Source organism: Propithecus coquereli, unplaced genomic scaffold (assembly GCF_000956105.1).
Source record: "Propithecus coquereli isolate 6110/MARCELLA unplaced genomic scaffold, Pcoq_1.0 Scaffold362, whole genome shotgun sequence".
Classification (NCBI taxonomy): domain Eukaryota; kingdom Metazoa; phylum Chordata; class Mammalia; order Primates; family Indriidae; genus Propithecus; species Propithecus coquereli.
Genome location: NW_012149308.1, coordinates 1,841,949 through 1,862,245, shown reverse-complemented (window position 1 = coordinate 1,862,245; position 20,297 = coordinate 1,841,949). Strand labels below are relative to the sequence as shown.

General features: G+C 47.6%; 1 protein-coding gene across 1 annotated transcript in view; it reads left to right on the top strand.

The window, feature by feature from the left end:
• The first annotated feature begins 1,670 nt into the window (after nt 1-1,670).
• SH3KBP1 (SH3-domain kinase binding protein 1) overlaps nt 1,671-20,297 on the top strand; it is a 330,680-nt gene continuing 312,053 nt past the window's right edge. The window contains exon 1 of the mRNA XM_012651703.1: nt 1,671-1,980. Coding sequence (XP_012507157.1) covers nt 1,977-1,980 — 4 coding nt within the window. The 5' untranslated portion in view covers nt 1,671-1,976. The remainder of the gene's footprint in view (nt 1,981-20,297) is intronic.

The window sequence follows — 20,297 nt, the reverse complement described above, 5'->3', positions numbered from 1 at the left end:
CACCCCTCCTTGGGCAAGCTGGTGGCCCTTGCTTCCCGGAGGTCACCATATTGATAGAGAACTTAGTGTGGACACCAGATGGGAATAGCGCACTACAGCTCAGAACTCCTGGGCTCCGGTGAGCCTCCTTCCTCAGCCTCCCCAGTAGTGGGGATGACCGCACTGGGTCAACACTTCAGATTCTTAACCTCCATTTTCTTTAATCCCTTCCTTAGGAGTCAGACATTGATGTCACTACTACTTCAATCTCAGCAACTGTATGGATGGGCCTCTGTCCCTTGATCTGTCTCCTGTTAAGATTGTTCTGACACACACGAGCAGTATTTAGAAAGATGATGCTTACTAGTCCTTGTTGCTAAGACCCTGACTTTGAGGGTTAAAAAAAAAAAAAAAACGGATGAGACCATTAGAAGAACATTTTTTCTACAGAAATCTCAGGATGTAACCAATTTACAAGAGTTGTCCCACCATTATAGGTGCGGTGTGGAAGCAGCCCTCTGGTGGGGAGGGGGTCAGCTTTTATTTGTTACCTTTGGGTCCACTGACCCTCAGCCTCCTCCATTTTCAGGGGCATTGATCTAACTTCTCTGTTGTCTTACTTTCTGCCTGAACATGTCCCATCTATTTCACTATCTCTTCCTACCACCAGATGGTGGAAAGGGAAAAGGAAATAACGGCTGGCAAATAAATGTGATGGCAGGCAGAGCATCTATGGTGAAAGGTGTGGTGGTGAATGGACCCAAAAAGGAGCTTGTGAGTTGCCCACGAATTCCCGCGAATTTCTTGTTTGCATTTTAGCACTTGCTCAAGGGTTGGCTGTCCAGGTCTGGGGATCAATATGACACAATGAAGCCCGTTGGGGAGGGAGCCAGCCCTGTCTCAGAAGATTCCTGGGAATATCGGACCCTGGGAACATTTCCTGAGCAAGCGACTCCCCCTGGCCCAGGCACGGGGCGCGGGATTAGAAGGGTCCCTGCCAGGCGATGCGCGCCATCGCCCCGCTGCGCCCTCCTCCTCTTTTCCATGTCCATCCCACCACCTCCTTCGTGGCACCTGGCCTGCCTGCCTTCCTACGCCGCACTGAAGGCACGCAGCGTTTCTCTCCCTTCACAGGGACCCCTTTCCTTCCCTCCCACCAGCCCCCTCTGGGAAGCCGTGTCCTGCATCGCCTGATCCCCCAGGGTCACCTGCCATCACCCTCAGCAGGTGTTCGCCCCTCACCTGCCCACGATCTCCCCTCCCCCAGCCGGTCCTCCGCCTCTCGTCGCCCTCTCCCGGTCAGCCCCCTTCTCCTCCTTTTCCACGTGCCCCTCCACTCCCACGCCCCCACCCCCACGGACCCCCATCTCCTCCGGTCTCGAGGAGTCTCGCGGCACTTCCCGGGGCGTTAGCCCAGCGCTGCGGGTGGGGGCAGCGGCGCGGAGCTGGGTCCCTCCAGAGCACGCGGTGAGTGGGTCGCGGGAGCGCCTCAGCCGCAGGGACGCCCCCGGAGCCAGCCCCCACGCGGCCCCGCCCCTCACTGGCCCCGCCCCTCACCGGCCCCGCCCCCGCCCGGGCGGCCGCGCGTCCCCGGCAGGCGGAGCCGCAGGAGCATCGCGGCGGCGGTGAGGAGGAGGGGAGAGCGGGCGGCGCGGCCGCGGCTGCCGGGCGCTGAGCTGGGCGGCGCTTTATTTTTTTTTTTTCGCAATTTCCACTCGCGGGGAGCAGGAAACCCGGCGCAGCCGGGCGCAGCGGGCCGCGATGCAGCAGCAGCAGCAGGAGTCGCCCCGGGGCAGCAGCGGCAGCAGCAGCAGAGGCAGCAGCGGGCGGCGCTGAGCCGCCGCGGCCGCCACTGAGGAAGAAGCCGGCCCCGCCGCCGCCGCGTCCAGACCCGTGCGCCCCGATCCCGGCGCCCCGATCCCAGCGCCCCGACCCCCACGCCCGCCGCCTCCGCCAACTTTCACGCTGCCTCGGCGGCCCGGCCGGGTTCGACGCCAATGGGTGAGTGGGGGGCCGCCCGCGCCCAGGCGCCCACCTCAGCCCGGGGGCGGCGCTCCCGTCCCAGAACCGCGGAGCCGGGGACGGCGCCCCGGGGGCAGGGCCCGGGCGGGTGACACCGCGGTGGGCGCCCTCGCCTGCCTCGCGCACCCCCATTTACTCCCACTTGCGCCGGTGTCCCTGCCGAGCCCGCGCGCGGCGCCGACGGGAACCCGCGGGGGCCTGGGCAGAGGATCGCGGGGGCTGGCCCCGGGCGGCTGGGGCTGAGGGATGCAGGGGGTGTGGTTGGTTTTTTGGGTGGGCGGGGAGAGTTTTGTCTTGGCCATTTTTTCACCCGTGCGCGCCTCCACTGTGCTGCAGACGCGGGTACCCGGACCTGGTGGGCACCGGCCATGCGCGGGGCTCAGGGTGCCCGCCTGGCCCTTCCCCGGTGGAAGCTCCAGCTTCCCGGGTCTTCGGGGAGCTGGGTTGTCTTGCGGAGGGGGGGCTGATAGGGTGGGGGTGGGGCGGGAAACGCCCCAGTACCCGGCCTGGCGCGCCGTCCCGGGTCCTGAGCTCCTGACGCACCTCCCTTGGCATCCCCCTTCCTCTTGGCCCTGGCCCCCTCTCTGCCTGCCTTCCTCCAGCCTGGCGAGCTCTCCGCTCAGTGATGCTCAAAGGCCACTTCCCACACCCTCCTCTAAGTCCTCAGGGTCGGGGAACTGCAAGTGGTGATCCAGTCCTTGATTTACGGAGCAAACATCAGTTCCAAGTAGGCAACTAACCCTTAGATCCCCTGGGTCACATTTGGTATAGATCCCGGAGTACTGGAACCACCTTGCTGCCCAGAGGAGCTGGCACTTTATTGGGCGAAGGACTTGTGATTGCCTGGGCTGTTAAATGTTTGGTCTACCCAGCTAATATTCTTGCTGACAGCCAGCCTCTGGTTTTCATGCCTCTGGCAGATTATTTTTGGGTGTTCCTAGGCCAAGCAGAGGGAGGCTGCAGGTTATAGAAAATCACAATAAAGCGAGACCTCTCTGTGTTCAGGTAACAGGATTCGATAGTGATGGGGAGCAGTCATAGGAAGCTCATGAAGACAGAAGCACTGGGAGAGGGAAGGTTTAACCCAGTCAGTTGCTGACACGCAAAGTTAAAATCCCATTTGTGGTTCTTTGCCAAAACGCTTTTCCTTTCCTAAAGTGGTGGTAATCTGATGACCTCTCAGCATACATGTCACTTTTTTCACGGTGTCCTTCTCAGATTCCCGTGGCACCCACAGTCTAAATTAGTTCCTGTTACCTTTCTCATACAGTGCCTTTTCCCCACAGCAGTATTACATATTTAACAGTCCTCCCTACTGTAAGCTCGGTGACCATAGGGGCAGTGCTGTGCTGCATGTTTTGCTCAGCACCGGTTTTTTTTTGTTGTTGTTGTTCTTGGTGCCTGGCACAGAGCAGGAGCTAAATATTTGTTGGATGAATGAATGAATGAATGAATGGTATGAAATCCTCCTCTACAAAACACTTCACTCGAATTCTTGTTTTGCTTTGGCCCCTGATAAGGTGATTTAGTTCGTTAATAAAAGCAGATACTTTAAACCTTACAGGTCACTTTAGTAATGGATTAATTTGTCCTGAAGTAACAAAAAAATCCTCTTGGTGACCCACCTTTCATTTTGGGTGGGTCACCGAGAGGATTATACCCACGAAAAAGTTAGATCCAAATGTCCTCTCCCATGGCCAGGCTGTGCTTTGTATATCTCAGTGAGAAGGGGACTGAGTTCCAGTTAAGAAGAAACAGATCCGTTTATCATTCAGATCTGAACTGCTTTCATTCTTCAGACCCTCCAAAGAAAATTAGAGAGTGCTTCTGTAGCTTCTAGTCCTTTCAAGCTTCATCTTTACTGTAACCATTAATGGGTGGGGGAGGGGAGCAGAAATTGATTTTCATTTATTTCAGGAGTTAATTCTTAGAAGTGATAAGATTAAAATGAATGTCATTTAATTCATTATATTTATAGTGGTATTTAAGGCACTTGTAGTAGTTTGTGGCTAAAGATCACCTGCTCTTTTTGAAAGCGTTTTCAGCAATGAATTTGTGATGAAGTGCAAGTATTTAACTATTGATTCTATATGTCTTCCAATGGAGTGACCTCACAGTGCTGAGGTTGTGTGTACACACACACAGGCACGCCCCTTCCCCCAAGTCTCTGGTTTTCAGAAGATTTATCCTGTTTGTCAATTTGATGCAATTGTTCTGTTTTTTTGATAGATGAGGTCTCACATACTGCCCAGGCTGGACTCGAATTCCTGGGCTCCAGCGATCCTCCTACCTTAGCCTCGAAAGTACCTGGGACTGCAAGTGTATACCACTGAGCCTGGCTGTGATACACTTGTATTCTTACCTGGCTTGATAATGATTTTTCTGTTGATGGAAACACAGTTAAATTGTATTTTATAGTCTTTGATCTTAAAAATATGAATAACTGATAAGAACCAAATCCCTAACCCTGAAATGAAGCTGGTTCGTTGCAAAATGGCCTCTTACAAAAGCCCATCAGAATGTGCCCTCTGAACTTGCTGGGAGATGCCTACAGTGCCAGACACAGGGAAAGCCTCTTATAATTACGATTGCACAAATATTATTATGACCCAAATCTGTGAGTAGTGGAAGGGTTTGCAAGCCCAGCAAATGATTTCTGTTTAAAGAATCCCAGAGTAACACCAAAGTATGGACAGTTTTTAACAATGTATCGTGTCGGTGGTAGGCTGCTTTATGCTAAACTAAAGCTAAAATGAACGTAATGTGTTGGCTTCCACAAACAAGTCTTGAGTTAGAAATGGAAGAAAAATGGCTTCCACCTTTATTGTACATGACCTTTACCCCCTTCCATCCAGCGTGGCACAAGCAAAACCTTGCTGTGGCCCTGGTTGCCAGACGTTGGTTATTTCTTCTCTTACTGCTTCAGTTCTTTTTGTGTTACTGACATTCTCTCATCAAGTCTTGTATTTGTAGTTGTTTTAAAGTATGCTGCATACAGTGGTCAGTATTTGTTCATTTATCCATCTAGCCTATATTTTTTGACTGCCTGCTTTGTGCCAGGCATTGTGCTAGGAACAGGTGCACATAGACCTGCCGGCTTGGGCTTCTCAGTCTAATGGAGGATGATTTGAATGCGATGCTCAGGGCAATGTGGAATGAAAAGCCATAGTAGGGCTCATGAAACAAGCATAGAGAAGGGGAATCTAGTTCAGAATCTACCTCGAGAGGGATAGATAGGGATGATGTCTTTGAGGAGATCATGGGTGAACAGAAATCTGAAGGTTGAATATGAGTCCTCACTGTCCTCCAGCCACACACCTGAAGTTGAACAAGCTGGGTTTTCTCATTGCAGGGAGGGAGAACAGACACCATGGGAACCCGGGGGTGGAGTGGGAGATCTCAGCGAGAGGGTTCCAGAAAGCATGACTTAAAGGATTTGCTCCTGTGTCAGTCGGTTTTGGGGAGCGGCTAAGGAAGCCAGGCATTACTCTGGATTGAACACTGCCACAGTAATTCTGTAACTGGGTGTCTTAACTACTGTTTTCTAAAAGCAGGGAAAATTAGAGCCAGGCCACGGTTGTGGCTGGAAAAGAAGCAGTCGGTTGTATTAGCCGGGATTGGGGGATGTTTGATCACATTTGTGTGGACAAGGTTTATGTTTTGTCTGTGTTCAGACATGATCATAAAGTGGTCTTGTTTTGGTCTTATCCCATCCTGGTCACAGAGTGGCTTTGCCTGATGTTGGAGTTCTGGGGAGCTGTTTCTCTTCAACAGGACCCTCAGGCCCAGCTGTGAGTGCCCGACCAGCAGGACTGCTCTTTCTTTTTCTCTGAGTTAACTAAGTGATGAGTAGGAGCAGGGAGTAGGAGGCAGTGCAGGATGCGAATGGCTTTCTAGGTATGTTCTGTGGCTACTTAGTATCAGCCAGCTCTAGCCTGGACTGTTTGTTTTTCAGCATTAAGCAAAAGGGACGACTGAAGTGTTATAATATGAAGGGAAGAGAGAGTAACAGAGCAAGATGCTGAGAGCCAAAGAGTTAGACTCTCAATGGGAAAGATGCAAGGGAAGAAAATACTAGAATCCTTACAGGGTTAGAGAAGTGGTTCACAGAATGCGGTCCCCAGATGGGCAACATCAGCCTCGCCTGGGATTCCTTTAGGGATACAAATGCTCTGGCTTCTTCCCAGCAGATCTAATGAATCAGGACCTCTGGGAGTGGGGCCCAGCAATCTGCATTTTGACAAGCCCTCCAGGTGGTTCTGATGCCGGGTCAAGTGTAGAACCTCCTTGCCTTACAGGTGGTAAAGCCCAGGCCCAGAGCTTGTGGTTCAACTGGAGCACACAAGGCACTCTGCTCATAAAGCGAGATGCTGTTATAAGTGACACATGACCTTAGAGAAAAATATATTCCTAATTCAAACAAACTTCTCATGGAGTTAAGGAACTATAGTGCGGATTCTTCCATGAATCCAGTCCAAGGCAGACCTCCAACACCTGCACATTAGTGGCACCAGCCACCCAATCTCAGTGTTAGTCTCCGAGATTTTTACCAGAGTATCACACAGGCCTCCATCCTCTTTAGAAGGGGCTTTAGAATATACTATGAGCACTATTCTGGTTTTTGATATTTGTTCATGATTTTCTATACCTAGTACCTGTATTAGTTTCTTACTGCTGCTGTAACTAACACAAACTTGGTGCCTTGAGATATTACAAGTTTATCCATCACTGGGATAAAATCAAGATGTCAGCAGGGCTGCATTCCTTCTGGAGGCTCTGGGAGAGAATCCCTTTCCTTGCCTTTTCCAGCTTCCAGAGTGTGCTCACACTCCTTGGCTTGTAGCCTCTTCCTCCATCTCCAACGCCAGCAATGGCCAGTCGGGGTTATCATTCATAACCTCCCAACTGACCTCATGCAGGTGTGTCTTAGATACCTCAAACTGAGCATGTTGCAAGCTGAGCTCAGCAGTCCTCCCCCTCCTCCTCTGATACCTGCCGTGCCTCTTTTTCTTCCCATTGCGTTGAGGGTATTCCCCGTCGTCTTTCCTGTCACTTCCATAGGCATGCTGCTGTGTGCCTTACCTTGTTCCTTCTCCTCTCCCCTCTCTCAGCCCCTTCCAATCTACAGTCAAGCCCAAATGTTTCTGGAATTGGCCCCACGTGTCTACCCTTCTGCAAATGCTTTAGAGCCTGAATGCTTTAGCCAAGCCTTGGTGAAGCTTGGCGGCCACCTGATCAATGCCTTCTCTTGTTCCATGTTTGTTCAGGCCTCTGAGCATTTGCCCACCTAGTTTTCTCGATGGGGAACAGATGTCACTTTCTTTTCTGCCTCATAGCCTCCCTGTATTAGCTTCCTATTGCTGCTACAACAAATTACTGTAATACAAACCTAGTGGCTTGAAACAACTCAAATGTGTAATCTTACAGTTCTGGAGGTCAGAAGTTCAAAATGGATTGTACTGTGTTGATACCAAGGTGTCAGCAGGGCTGCCTTCTTTCTGGAGGAATCCGTTTCCTTGCCTTGTCCAGCTTCTAGAGGCTGCCTGCATTTCCTTGACTTGTGACTGCGTCACTCCAAGCTCTGCTTCCGACCTCACATCTCCTTCTAGCTTACACAGCTCTGCCCACATTGCTTTTATGAAGATGGTTGTTTTACATTGGGTCCACCTGGACAATTTGAGATACCCGCCCCTTCTCAAGAGCTTTGACTTAATCACGCCTGCAAAGTCCCCTTTGCCATGTAACGGAATGTATACACCGGTTCTAGGGATTAGTATGCAGACATCTTTGGGGGCCCATTATTCAGCCTACCACACCCCTCTTTCATCTTTGAAGCCTGCTCCAAAGGTATGCCATACAGCACTTCATCTTGTGCTAAGTCTGCATCTCCAACTGGGTCTCCAACTGCCAACTCCATTGCCCTGGCGCATTGCCTGGCGCGCAGTAAGTGCCATATGTTAATGAATGAATGTGTAACCCTTTCACCCAAGTACGGGTACTACTTGTGATTCTATGAGACTATGGGCTGCCAGGAGTGAGTGTGATTGTAAAGTCTCCTGGGCAGAGCATGTTGACAAGGTCTGTTTGCTGACAGTTCATGGTGGTGCACATCACAGTAGGTGAGAAGGGTGATGCCACACATGTCATGTGGCTTCAAAAAAGAACTGCAAGTTTCAGGAGAGGAAATTCTCTCTGGCAGTGGCTCTCAACCCGGGGTTTCCTCCTTCTCTAGGGGGAACATTTGGCAATGTCTGGAGACACTTTTGGTTGTCACAGCTGGGGCGGTCAGTCTGCTGGCATCTAGTGGGCAGAGGTCAGGGGCACTGCTAAACAGCCTGCAGTGCACAGGACAATCCCCCACAACAAAGAGTTATCTGGCCCCAAATGTCAGCCATGCCGAGGTTGAGCAAGCCTGCTCTGAGGGCACCTCAGAAGCTTGTTAACACAGATGGTTGAAGCATCATTTCCATACTTCAGCGGCAGCCCTTCTGGAACATACAGTTTTCTTCTATTGCCACAGTCTTCATTTTATGAATGAACCTAGAAGTCATTAGAGAGCAGGACTCTTGGCACTGTCTTTCACCATTTTGTTCTTGGAGTGGAGAGTGTCTTAATACAACTGTTGCTGCTCTTCTGTCAATACCCAGGTCTTTAACCCGGGGAGAGGTGGGCACTAAGTTGTTAAGCTCGTTTCTTGCAGTGTTTGGCTGCTAGTGGGATGTGTTTTTAGGTGGGGGGACAGGTGATGGGTCCTTCTGCCTCTCACATATTGGTCCCTGGCATCGAAGTGCTGGAAGGCAGTCATGGCCCATGCCTTCACTCAGAGAGGCAGAGTGACATGGTCCCCTAGTGGCAGAACCTGCCTGCCTTTCAATAAGAAAGAACCAGCCCTGAATTATGGTAAAATATATATAATAAAGTTTGCTATTTTAACCATTTAAGTGTACAATTCAGTGATATTAAGTATATTCACAATGTTTTGCAAACAATCTTACTATCTAGTTCCAAAACTTTTTTTTTTTTGTCACCCCTTCCTAGTAAGTTTCTAACTTGAACATCAGAATCCATGTCACCTGGGGGTTCCTGGATGGGCCGGCCAATTTGGAAAACACTTGGAAGCCCAAGTATCCCAGTTGAGATTCCAAAGGAATATAGGAAAAGGAAAAGTATGATTATGTTGTTTTTAAAACGTTTTTGGTAGATGTTTCCTTTGGGAGGCACTTTATCTTGGTTCTCTCTCTCCAGGCACCTTCCCTGGTTACATACCTTTCATCCTGTGGGGAAATTTTGAATTTCTTTTTACATCCTGAAGCACTTGTGAGTTAGTTGCTTCGGTAACTTCCTTGGCAATTACTGGGATTCATTAAGAATGTTTGAATCGTCCAGATAATTTCTTTCTAATTTTAGTAGAGACAGGGTCTCGCTCTTGCTCAGGCTGGTCTCGAACTCCTGAGCTCAGACAATCCGCCCGCCTCGGCCTCCCAGAGAGCTAGGATTACAGGCGTGAGCCACCATGCCCGGCCTATCTGGACAACTAAACATACATAGAAAAAATTAGCCAGGCATGGTGGCACATGCCTGTAGTCCCAGCTACTTGGGAGGCTGAGGCAGAAGGATCGCTTGAGCCCAGGAGTTTGAAGTTGCTGTGAGCTAGGCTGACGCCATGGCACTCACTCTAGCCCGGGCAAAAGAGTGAGACTCTGTCTCAAAAAAAAAAAAAAAAAAAGAATGTTCGAATCGTAGAAAACACTGCAATGCCAAACCGATCCCTTGAATTCACACACAAAAGGTTGATGACGTTTCACATTTCTTCGCTTAGATTCCTTCAGCTGGCAAAGGTACACTGGCAATCTGGTTGATTATATGCACTTGGTTTTGAACTTGATCATTATTTTATGGACAATACCTTACAGACAGATCTGTAGTTTCCATTAGGGGATATTTAAAGCAAAATACAGCTTGTGGGTCTTAACTCAGTGATAAACCGTGCGTATATTTTAGCCTTAGGAAGAAAAAACACTAATAACAAAAATCCTATGTTATTTGTCCTAACTGAACAGTATTCAGTTTGTAAGAAAAGCTCAGAAAAGGCCTTTGCTTATTTCCTTCCAGCGGCCAGGGAAGTGGTGTCCCCAGGTATGGTGACAGAGTGGCCAGATGAAGTACAATTCAATTCGTACTGTTATTTCTTCCTATCTAGGATTAAGTACTATAAATATTTCAGTGCTCATTAATTACTCACTTTGCATAGCAAATTTAAGTCCTTAAGCACCCAAGTACAGCATGTATAGACAGTTTAAATTACCATCTCCTTCGACTTCTTACCAGTCAGAATGCAAACAGCAGCTCTTGTGTTTTTACCGGATTTCTCTGGACTGTTCTAGACTTGGAAGACTTGGGGCCATGTTCTAGGTCTGGTCCTCTGGGGCTGCACCAGTTTTATCCATCACACACCACCTCCCCATGTGAAAAGTCTTTAATTAGCTTAGTGTCCTGTCTAATTATTCCAGCTCATTCTTACGTTTGTGCCTGGACCTAGATGGAAGTGCTCGAACCTTGTTTTGGATGAAGACTTCCTTGCTTTGCTCTCCCCTCCCCTTAGCCAGCTTCTTCATGGATCTCCATTTTCTTCACCAGCCTGTCGGGGCTGCTGCCCTCTGCCTGAGCATTTTACATGCTCACTTCTGGATGAAATTCTCTCTTCTGGATGAAATTCGCTCGGCTGGAATGGCTTCGCAAATGCGCTTTTGCCTTTCTCCTATTTTGACATTAAAGCAGAACAAACAAAAACACCTCTTCACAACTTGAACAAAATGGGACAGTTTTTAGCCGCTTAACCAGTGATTTCCCACTGTCCCTTTGTTCTCAATAAACTATTAGATGGAGAACAGAGGTGTCAACCCAAATACAGTCTGTCAGTGAGCTCATCTGTGATACCTAAAGCAGGTTGGGCAGAGTGTTTGTTAATTGATGGTACTTTTTTTAAGCTTAATTGCTGCCTTTGTCAGAAAACAAATGAAAGGAAAGTAATTGGCTGGGGGGTTTGGGGGACAGAGGTGTCACCAATCGAAGAAATAATTAGAAAGGGGGAAGTAGTTCACACTATGTTCATCTGTTTGTTGGACATAATGTCTACAGCTGCTTACTTGAGAAATTTTTAAATTATTTTTTAAAGTTAATTTTTGGAATAAGTTGTATATCTAGGTGATTCAAAATTCAAAAGGTGAAAAGTATTTACCATAAAAAGTCTCCTTCCCATCTCTGTCCTCCAGGTATCCAGTGACTCTCCCCGTAAGTTGTTGATATTTTGTTTCTCGAGTTTTCTTTCAGGGAGATCTCATACATATGCCAGCAGGTAGGCATTTCTGTTATTTCCCCTCCTTTTTACATCCTGATTAATTGATGATGGGCAGACTTCTATCTAGTTGGTGATTTGGACTCTGTGCCTGGGTCCTCACATCTGATTTTGATGGGGACAGGTGTATCTTGGGAGAGTTCTCTACAGCGGTCCCCAACCTTTTTGGCACCAGGGGCCATTTTCATGGAAGACAATTTTTCCATGGACCGGGGAAGGGGGCATGGTTTCGGGAGGATTCAAGTGCATTACATTTATTATACGCTTTATTTCTATTATGGCTACATTGTAATATATAATGAAATAATTATACAAGTCACCATAGGTTGGGGACCCCTGCTGTGTACTCCTGAGTCTCAACTGATTCATGTTCTTAACTGGTAGAAACTTTGTCCTGGATCTTAACGGATGTAGGCCTTGGTTCTTAACTGAGTTAGGAACTGTCTTCCCACTTTCATGTTGTGTGTGTATAGCAAGGACTTTCTTCAAGTGACGGAAGCCAAGCAGAGCCCAGTAACCTGAAAAAGGGATGTTGTTTCCAGGGACCTCTTGTGCAACCCAAGGGTGTCCACTGAAGGAGCTGGGCCCCGAGAAGAGCCTGGAACCAGGGATGGGCCAGCTTCCCAGCATGCCCTTTGGCCATCTCTCCTCCCTGCCCTGTCCCCTTTCTTCTCTCTGTATGACTTGTTCACAGGGCACGTGCCACAGTTCCAGCCACTTGTTAAGGGTGACTTGGTTTGGTGCCAGTTCCAAATTCCCATTAGTGAGACTCTGAGCCCACTGGAGTCAGTGTCACCCTCCCCCAACGCCCCACCTAGATACACAGGTGGCTGCTCCATGCCCCCATCCATGGGGGAAGGCAGGCGCCCAGTTCCAGTCCTGGCGTAAATGTTGAAGGAAGGCCTACCCGGTTGCAGGTGTGTGCTAGGTGCTGGGACACATCTATGACCCAAACAAAACCCTGCCCCTGGGAAGCAGTGCCTGGGGAGGTGGGGGCACTTGTGGGGCTGTCCTTGGGAAAGGCACTATAAATGAGGATGCTAGAATTCCTGAGAGTGCCGGGAACCCATTTTCTCTGGCTTTCTCTTGAGAAGGGGATGATTGATATGAGACCGTGGGGCCTCGCCTGTGCTCTGGTGACCGATCGATTGAGGGTATTCATTCCATCCTCACAGAGTCCTTCCACAAGGCTCCCTTCCAAGGGCCCCTGTCTGTGCCAGGAATGGTTGTGCTTTGGAGTAACAGGGGTTTTTTTGTGTGTTTTTTTGTTTGTTTTGGTTTTTTTGAGTCAGTCTCACTCCATAGTCCCAGGTGGAGTGCAGTGTCATCATCATAGCTCATTGTAACCTCCAACTCCTGGGCTCAAGCGATCCTCCTGCCTCAGCCTCCCGAGTAGCTGAAACTACAGGCCCACACCACTACACCTGGCTAATTTTTTCTATTTTTAGTAGAAACGGGGTCTTGCTCTTGCTCAGGCTGGTCTGGAACTCCTGACCTGAAGCGATCCTCCTGCCTCAGCCTCCCAGAGTGCTAGGATTACAGGCGTGAGCCCCTGCAACAGGGCAGTGATGGGGTTATTTTTACCCTTTGAGACCCTGAATTATATTACTGAGCTGGGTGTCTCCTATTGAGTTGGTGGCACTTAAAAAGTAGGGCGGTGCCTTTGGGGGCCCTTGGATGGGTTGGTGATAGCATGCCTGGGGGAAGGGCACAGTTGTGACACGTCTGGTTCTTTTAGGGAACCTGTGGGTTTTTAAATGGAGGAAGAGATAAAGACATTGTGAAAAACAGCCACCGCCTGGCAAGCGAACCCCAGAGGCAGAGACTGCTCCGGAAGGGGGCAGGGGGCTCTAAAGTGTCTGGCTGTCTGCCTGGCTCCTCCCTCCTTCCTTCACCCTTTCTCTCTCCTCTCTCTGCCCCTACTTTCTCCCCTCTCATCCCTCACTACCCTCCTGTCCTCTCCCTTGCACCCCCCATTCAGATTCCCTGTCCCCCACCCTCTCTTTGTCACCTCACCAGCTCTCCCATTCCCCACTCCCGATGCCCCCTCTTCCCTCCCCCTACCTACACCTTCTCTTTCCCCCACCCTCTCTCCCCTCCACCTTCTCCCTCCACCTACCCTCTGACTGTCCTCACTCCAGCACTCTCCCCTCCCTTCCTCTCAGCCCCTCCTCTTCCACCTTCTCTTCCCCACTCCTCCCCTCTCACCTTGCCCACATCCCTTCTCCCCTGCGCCCCCTTCTCCAGCCTGCTCTTACTAAGCAGACTTCTTCCTCTCTCTTCCTCCTCCCTCTCTCCCATCTCCCAGCCTCTCCCTCCATCCCCTTGTCTCCTTCCAGATCTTTCTTTCCTCTCTCCCATCCTCTCTTCTGCCCGGTCCCCCTTGCCTGTCTCCCTCCCTTCTTTCGCCCCCACCCAGCTCTCTCCCCTCAGCCCAGTTCCTCCTGCACTCTCCCTTCCTCACACCCTCCCATCTTTTCCTTCAAACCCTCTCCCGGCCCTTCCCAGCCCACAGCCGGCCAGTGGCCCCTTCGGCCAGCACAGGCCTTACCTTAAAAGCCCTCGCAGACGATTCCAAGAGAGGGCTCCAGCCCTGGCTGAGGGGCCAGGCAGATTCTAGCACATGTTTCTTATTCTAGCTGCTTAAAATTTTTTGGTTATAAATATTTAGTGACTATATTACAGAGTTTAGGAAAAAGGAAGCAGGAGAATTTTAACTGACCACCCATGCAGTACCCAAATATGACCACTGCCATTTTATTTTAGTGTATTTCTTTTTAAGGTTTTTACTATATACTTGTATGTGTATGTGTATGTACTTTATTTATATCTGTGTATTAATTCGATATATACATAATTGTATGTCCTGTTTTTTTTTTTTTCACTTCATGGTCATCTTCAAAGCTGGTATTTTAGTAGCAAAATATGTGAATTCATGCATCTTGATTTATGTAAACATTTCCTTATCATTTGAGCATTTAGGTTGCTTCCATAATCTCGATGTTATAAATAAGGATGTGATGGACATGTGCTCCCTTTTTGTCCTGTAAGGAGATCAAGTTGTAGGCAGGGTGGCGTTTTACAGCCATTTCTTGTTTCCATAGGTCCCCAAGTGAGTGGAATGGCCTATGATGAGAACGAAAAGGGGTGTAGTTCAGGGGGATTGTCACATGTGGATTGGCAGGGTGATGGCCCTCCTTGTGTTTGCCTTCGGTGTTAGTTTAAGAAACTGTGTGCTCACATGGCTTACCATCCCCTCTGTGTGTGAGTGTGTGTGTGTGTGTGTGTGTGTGTGTGTGTGTGAGAGAGAGAGAGAATGACAGAGAGAGAGAGAGAGAGAGACAGAGAGATCAACACTTCTAAAGGAAACTGCATGTGGGCTTTCATGCTGCACAACACTGTCTATTCCACTGCACCATTTTGAGATGATTAATCCTGGTCCCAAGTTCAGGTGTGATGTTAGGGGATGCACAGGGAGTGGTGAAGCCCTTTCGAGTTCGGTTCCTTCTCTTTCTCTTCCCCTTTTTGCCATTGTTTTACTTTCACCACCTGATTGCCATCTAAAGGAACTTTGTTTCCCAGGCCATAGGGAAAATTTGTATCTGGAAGGCCCTGGGTCATCAGTGTGACCTCATATTTGGCTGAGATATGGATCCAAGTCCCATGCCGGCAAGGGAAAGGCCGTGGCTGTAATAAGGCCCTTGTGGTTTCTAGGTTAGCTTTGTGTCAACATCAGGCACTCCCCTAAAAAAATTATGCTTTGAGCTTCAAAGGGCACCAAGCAAGGGTGGCTAGAACCCCCAGGATCCAGGCTGCAAGAACCAGCTCAAAGCCTTGCCTTTTCAACGCATCAGTTTTTTTTTTTTTTTATTTCAGCATATTATGGGGGTACAGATGTTTAGGTTACGTATATTGCCGTTGCCCTTCCCCCCCCCAAGTCCGAGTTTCAAATATGTCCATCCTTCGGGTGGTGTGCATTGCACTCTTTGTGTATGAAAATACCCGTCCCCTCCTCCCTCCTCCCCCCTCCCCCTGCCCAACATCCAATAGATGTTATTCTTATATGTGCATTTATGTGTTGATCAGTTAATACCAATTTGATGGTGAGTACATGTGGTGCTTGTCTTTCCATTCTTGGGATACCTCACTTAGTAGAATGCGTTCCAGCTCTATCCAGGAGTATACAAGAGGTGCTATATCACCATTGTTTCTTAAAGCTGAATAGTACTCCATGGTATACATATACCACATTTTATTAATCCACTCATGTACTGATGGACACTTGGGTTGTTTCCACATCTTTGCAATTGTGAATTGTGCTGCTATAAACATTCAGGTGCAGGTGTCTTTCTTATACAGTATCATTTGGTCTTTTGGGTAGAGACGCATCAGTTTTGATGATGGACAGCGTTGTGGGCAGTATACATTCCTCAGCCACCAAGCGTATGCCATATGTCAGCACATGTGCCTGGTAAAAAATTTTTTTTTAAATATTTATGATGTTCAGGGGTTAGTTTCTGTGAAGGTTCTAAAATCAACCGTAATAAATGTTAGAGAGCATTGGTAGCAAATATGTACCATATACTTTCTGCTTTTGTTACATTTTCATATTGTAAATGTAACCTGACTCTAATTTGTAAGACAAACAAAACAGTTGACTCAATACTGCTGTATATTGGAATTCAATTAAATTCTACAAGTGTTTATTGAGTGCCTGTTAAGTGTAAGATCTGATAACTAGGGGAACTCAAAGATATCTAAAGTTTCACTCAGTGACACATTTTACTTAACTTTCATTTCCCTCATGGAGGGGGAGAAGATTGTGATGTGGTCATTTTAAGAACCACACAATGAAATAAGCAGTTAAACCAAAGGGTGTTTGTTTGAACAAGTTCTGTTTATCCAGAAAGAAGGAAAGGTTGTAGATTTTTAGGAGCAGGCATCAAGTTAGAAGAGCGCTTTCTGAGAAACAACAATGTTTCATCAGCCTCTGAAACTCGCTCCTTGCTGGTGGTTTAAACAGAAGCAAAATAGAACAGCGTTTCTCAAATGGATGCTGAGGTTCCTTTCACAAGGACAATATTTCCCAAGAATCCCTGCCTTGCCTTAAACTTTTAAAAATGTTTGTTAGCTTAACATGAAATTTACCATTTTCAAGTGTACAGTTCGGTGGTATTTTAAGTATGTTCACATTGTTGTGCCATCATCACCACCATCCACCTCCAGAAATTTTTCATCTTCCCAAGCAAGCTGAAACTGCTTACCAATGCCTGGAAACCACCATTCTACTTTGTCTCTGTGAATTTGACTATTCTAGGTACCTCGTACAGGTGGAATCATAATTTGTGGTCTTTCTGTCTGGCTTCTCTCACTCAGCATAATGTCTTTAAGGTTCATCCATGTTGTAGCGTGTGTCAGAACTTCATTCCTTTTTAATAGCCTTAAGCTTTTAAATAATAATGCTACTTGAAAATACAGGCACTTAACTAGATATAAGCTACTTTTGCTTTTAACTCATTTGCAAGTATAAACCTGAAATGAATTCACAAATTAAGTATAAATTAACCCGCTAACGTTCAAATCAACGCTCATAGGAGGCACGATGGCGCGCTTCGGAAATGCAGTTGATGCTCGGCAGTGTGACAGGGCACGGGCTGCTGGCTGCAGTGCAGTCCTTTCGTGTTCGCTTGGTTCTCCCATCTCTTTTCTCTCTTCAAACCGCAGTGATGACCCTTCCTTCATAGAGTTCTCTCTGAGGCCTTTTCACGTGGTGGTAGGCGTTAAAAACAGTTCTGAACGCTGATGTGATCCTTGATGTCATGTGTACGGCATCAAGCATCGTTATGAAATGTATAGTTGCAAACCCGTTGGTTCTTGTAAGGACTAAAACACCGTGTGCTCTGGCTCCATCCCGCCCCTCTCTATTCCCTAGAGGAAACAACCACCATAAGTCCTTTTTAAAAATCATCTTTCCCTTCTTTTTTAAGAAATAGTTTTTATCATTTCCATATGTATCTCTTAAAAACATATTGTCTGCTTTTGCTTGTTTTTGCTTTTATAAAACTGGGACCAAAACTGCACAGAGACTTGTGACTTGCGTGTTGTCTCTAGTTTTGCAGTTCATTTATTTTGCTGTCTGGCATTCCATTGTTTAAACATGCCACTATGTATTTACCCTTTCTCCTACTGATGGACCTTTGCATTGCTTCCAGTTTTTTGCTACTAGGAACAGACTTCCTATCACATTCTAATAAATGTCTCTGGTGCATATGTAAAATATATTTTTTAAAGGTATATATAGCAAGGGGTGGTTTTGCTGGGTTTTAAGTTGCTAGATTTCCAAAGCGTTGTACCAGCATATATTCCCAACAAATGAATGAATGAGTGAACAAACTAATGAATGAAGAAGATAACATATTCATGGAAGGAGAGTATATATGAATATTCAACTTTAGAAGTGAATGCCTAATTGATTTTCAAAATGTGTGTTCCCAGAGTGTAAACATTTCTGCTGTTCCCCGTTCCCACCAATATTTGGTATCCCTGATGTATTGGGGCGGAGGCTTAACTGCTGTCACAGAGACCCCAAGATAGCATAGGTGTCTATTTTTCTCTCGGGCTACTTGCCTGCTGGCCACTGGACTGGTCAGGGTGGGCAAATTGCTTTGCTCCACAAAGTCACTGGGGACAAGGTTCCTTCTCTCTTGTTGGCGTGGCTGGAGCTGGCTTACCAGCACTGTGCCCAGCTTCCAGTCCATGGCAGGGGGGAGTGGACGGGGAGCCGCTTCCCTTTGTTAAGGATGTGACCTGGAAACAGCTCACGTCACTTCCACCCACACCCCGTGGCTAAGAACTTAGCTACAGTCTCACATGTAGCCGCTGGGGAGTCTGGGAAACATACTCTCCAGCTGGGCAACCATATGCCCAGCAAAAACTGGGGCAGGGGTGTATTCGGTTTTTATTCGTGCCGTAACAAATTACCACACACGTAATGGCTGCAAACAACACAAGTTTATTATCTTACAGTTCGGGAGGTCGGAAGTCCAAAATGGGTTGGCAGGGCTGAGAACCTTCTGGAGACTCTAGGGGAGGAGGATCCCTTTCCTTACCTTTTCCAGCTTCTAGAGGCCACCTGCATTCCTTAGCTCCTGGCCTCTGCCTCCCGTCACCCTGACTCTGGCTTCCTTCAAAACATTTCCTTTTCTGGTTCTTCCATCTTTTAAAGACCCCTGTGATGACAGTGGGCCCACCCAGTTAATCCAGGATACAGTCCCCATCTCAAGATACTTAAATTAAATCTGCAAAGCCCCTTTTGCCATGTTAGGTAACATCTTCACGGATTCTGGGAATCAGGATGTAAACATATTTGGGAAGGCCATTATTCTGTCTACCATGGTGGGGAGGAAGGATTCTATAGATGGTCTCTGATTTACGATAGTTCAGTTTTATCACGGTGTAAAAGCAATACTCGCTCAGTCCACTCCTTGATTTAATGACAGTTACATCCGGATAAACCCATCGTAAATTGAAAATGTCTTAAGTTGAAAACACACTTTCAACTTACAATAATTTCAACGTATGATGGGTTTATCCAGACGTAGCCCCATCGTAAGGCAAGGAGCACACGTATTCTGAAAAAGAGGATGGGGATCTGGATAACGAGGACTGGAGAGAACCGCCAGTTTCTGCTGTATCATACAAGTGCAGTTTTGCCAATCTCATGGCTGTAGATACATTTCAAAAGTATTAAATTGTCAGAGCTGGTGAACTTGTGGAAGACAACTTTGTTTTCTGATACTTTGTGATTCTCAGGGTTCACATATGTAATCACAAAAACAAAGCGTATCTTTGCCGTCTGCACCCTTTCTCATGGGCAACGATTTCATCCGTAAGTCTACTGTTTGCCACGTTCCTTTTGTAAAGGACGTTTCCAAGTTCTGTTCTACTTGTAGTTTCCTTGGGGAAGCTAAGAGAGCAGCTAGTATTCCCAGGATTAAATGACACAGTGTGTATTAAGATCCTGACACATAGTAGGGGCTCAGAGGTGTTAAATAGTAACAAAAGCCCTCACTGGCACACGGTGGCCAGAGTCCTCTCGTGTGTGAAGACTGCCTCTCCGTACATTTCGTGCACACAGTAGGTGAACTAATCAAACTCCCTTTTTTTCCTTTTAAAAAGTTTTAATAGATTTAGAAGGTACTAGTTGGATTCCATTACAATGTATTCCCCTTTCTTAATACCCTCCGGCCCTCCAGCTTGTGCAGTCATCTGTTTTATGTGTGTGTAAGAGGGACAGAGGGAGAGATTTTTTTTTTTTTGGCCTGTGCTGTGGACTGAACGTTTGTGTCCCTGCCCCCAGATACATGCCTATGTTGAAGCCCTAATTCCCAATGTGGCGTTATTTGGAGATGGGGCCTTTGGGAGGTGGTCACGGGTCCCTATTCCTTTAGGCAGCTTGATTTAGAAATTGTCTTTATTTTTCTTCTGCCATTCATTGCTTCTTTCTGATATGGGGGTGCTCAGTCAATAACTTGTCAAACTTAGCTGTACTCATTTTTACATATAAGGTCAGGAAAACTTTCTGTGCTGGTGACTCAGGAGTCCAGAGTGGCCAGCAAGACTCATCTCTTCTTGCGGGCTCCAGCAGCACCATCCTTGGCCCCTTCCCGTTGCCTCCCTCGGCTCTGCTGAGTCTCTGCCTAGTCCCTTCCTCCCCTCCCTCTGTGTGGTCCTAGGCCCTGTCTTGAGAAATCTTGGCTCTCAGCCTGGAGCTGATGAATTCTTGCTTAGGAGGTGGAAGAGAATAGCATGTCTGACTAAAATAATTCATGCATGCTGCAGTCGCAATTTCACTTTCCTGGGGTTTATAGTTATAAACAGGAAGACACCACCAGTTGGGGATGAGTTATTTATTTTTGAGGAGGGATCGTGAGACATCTTA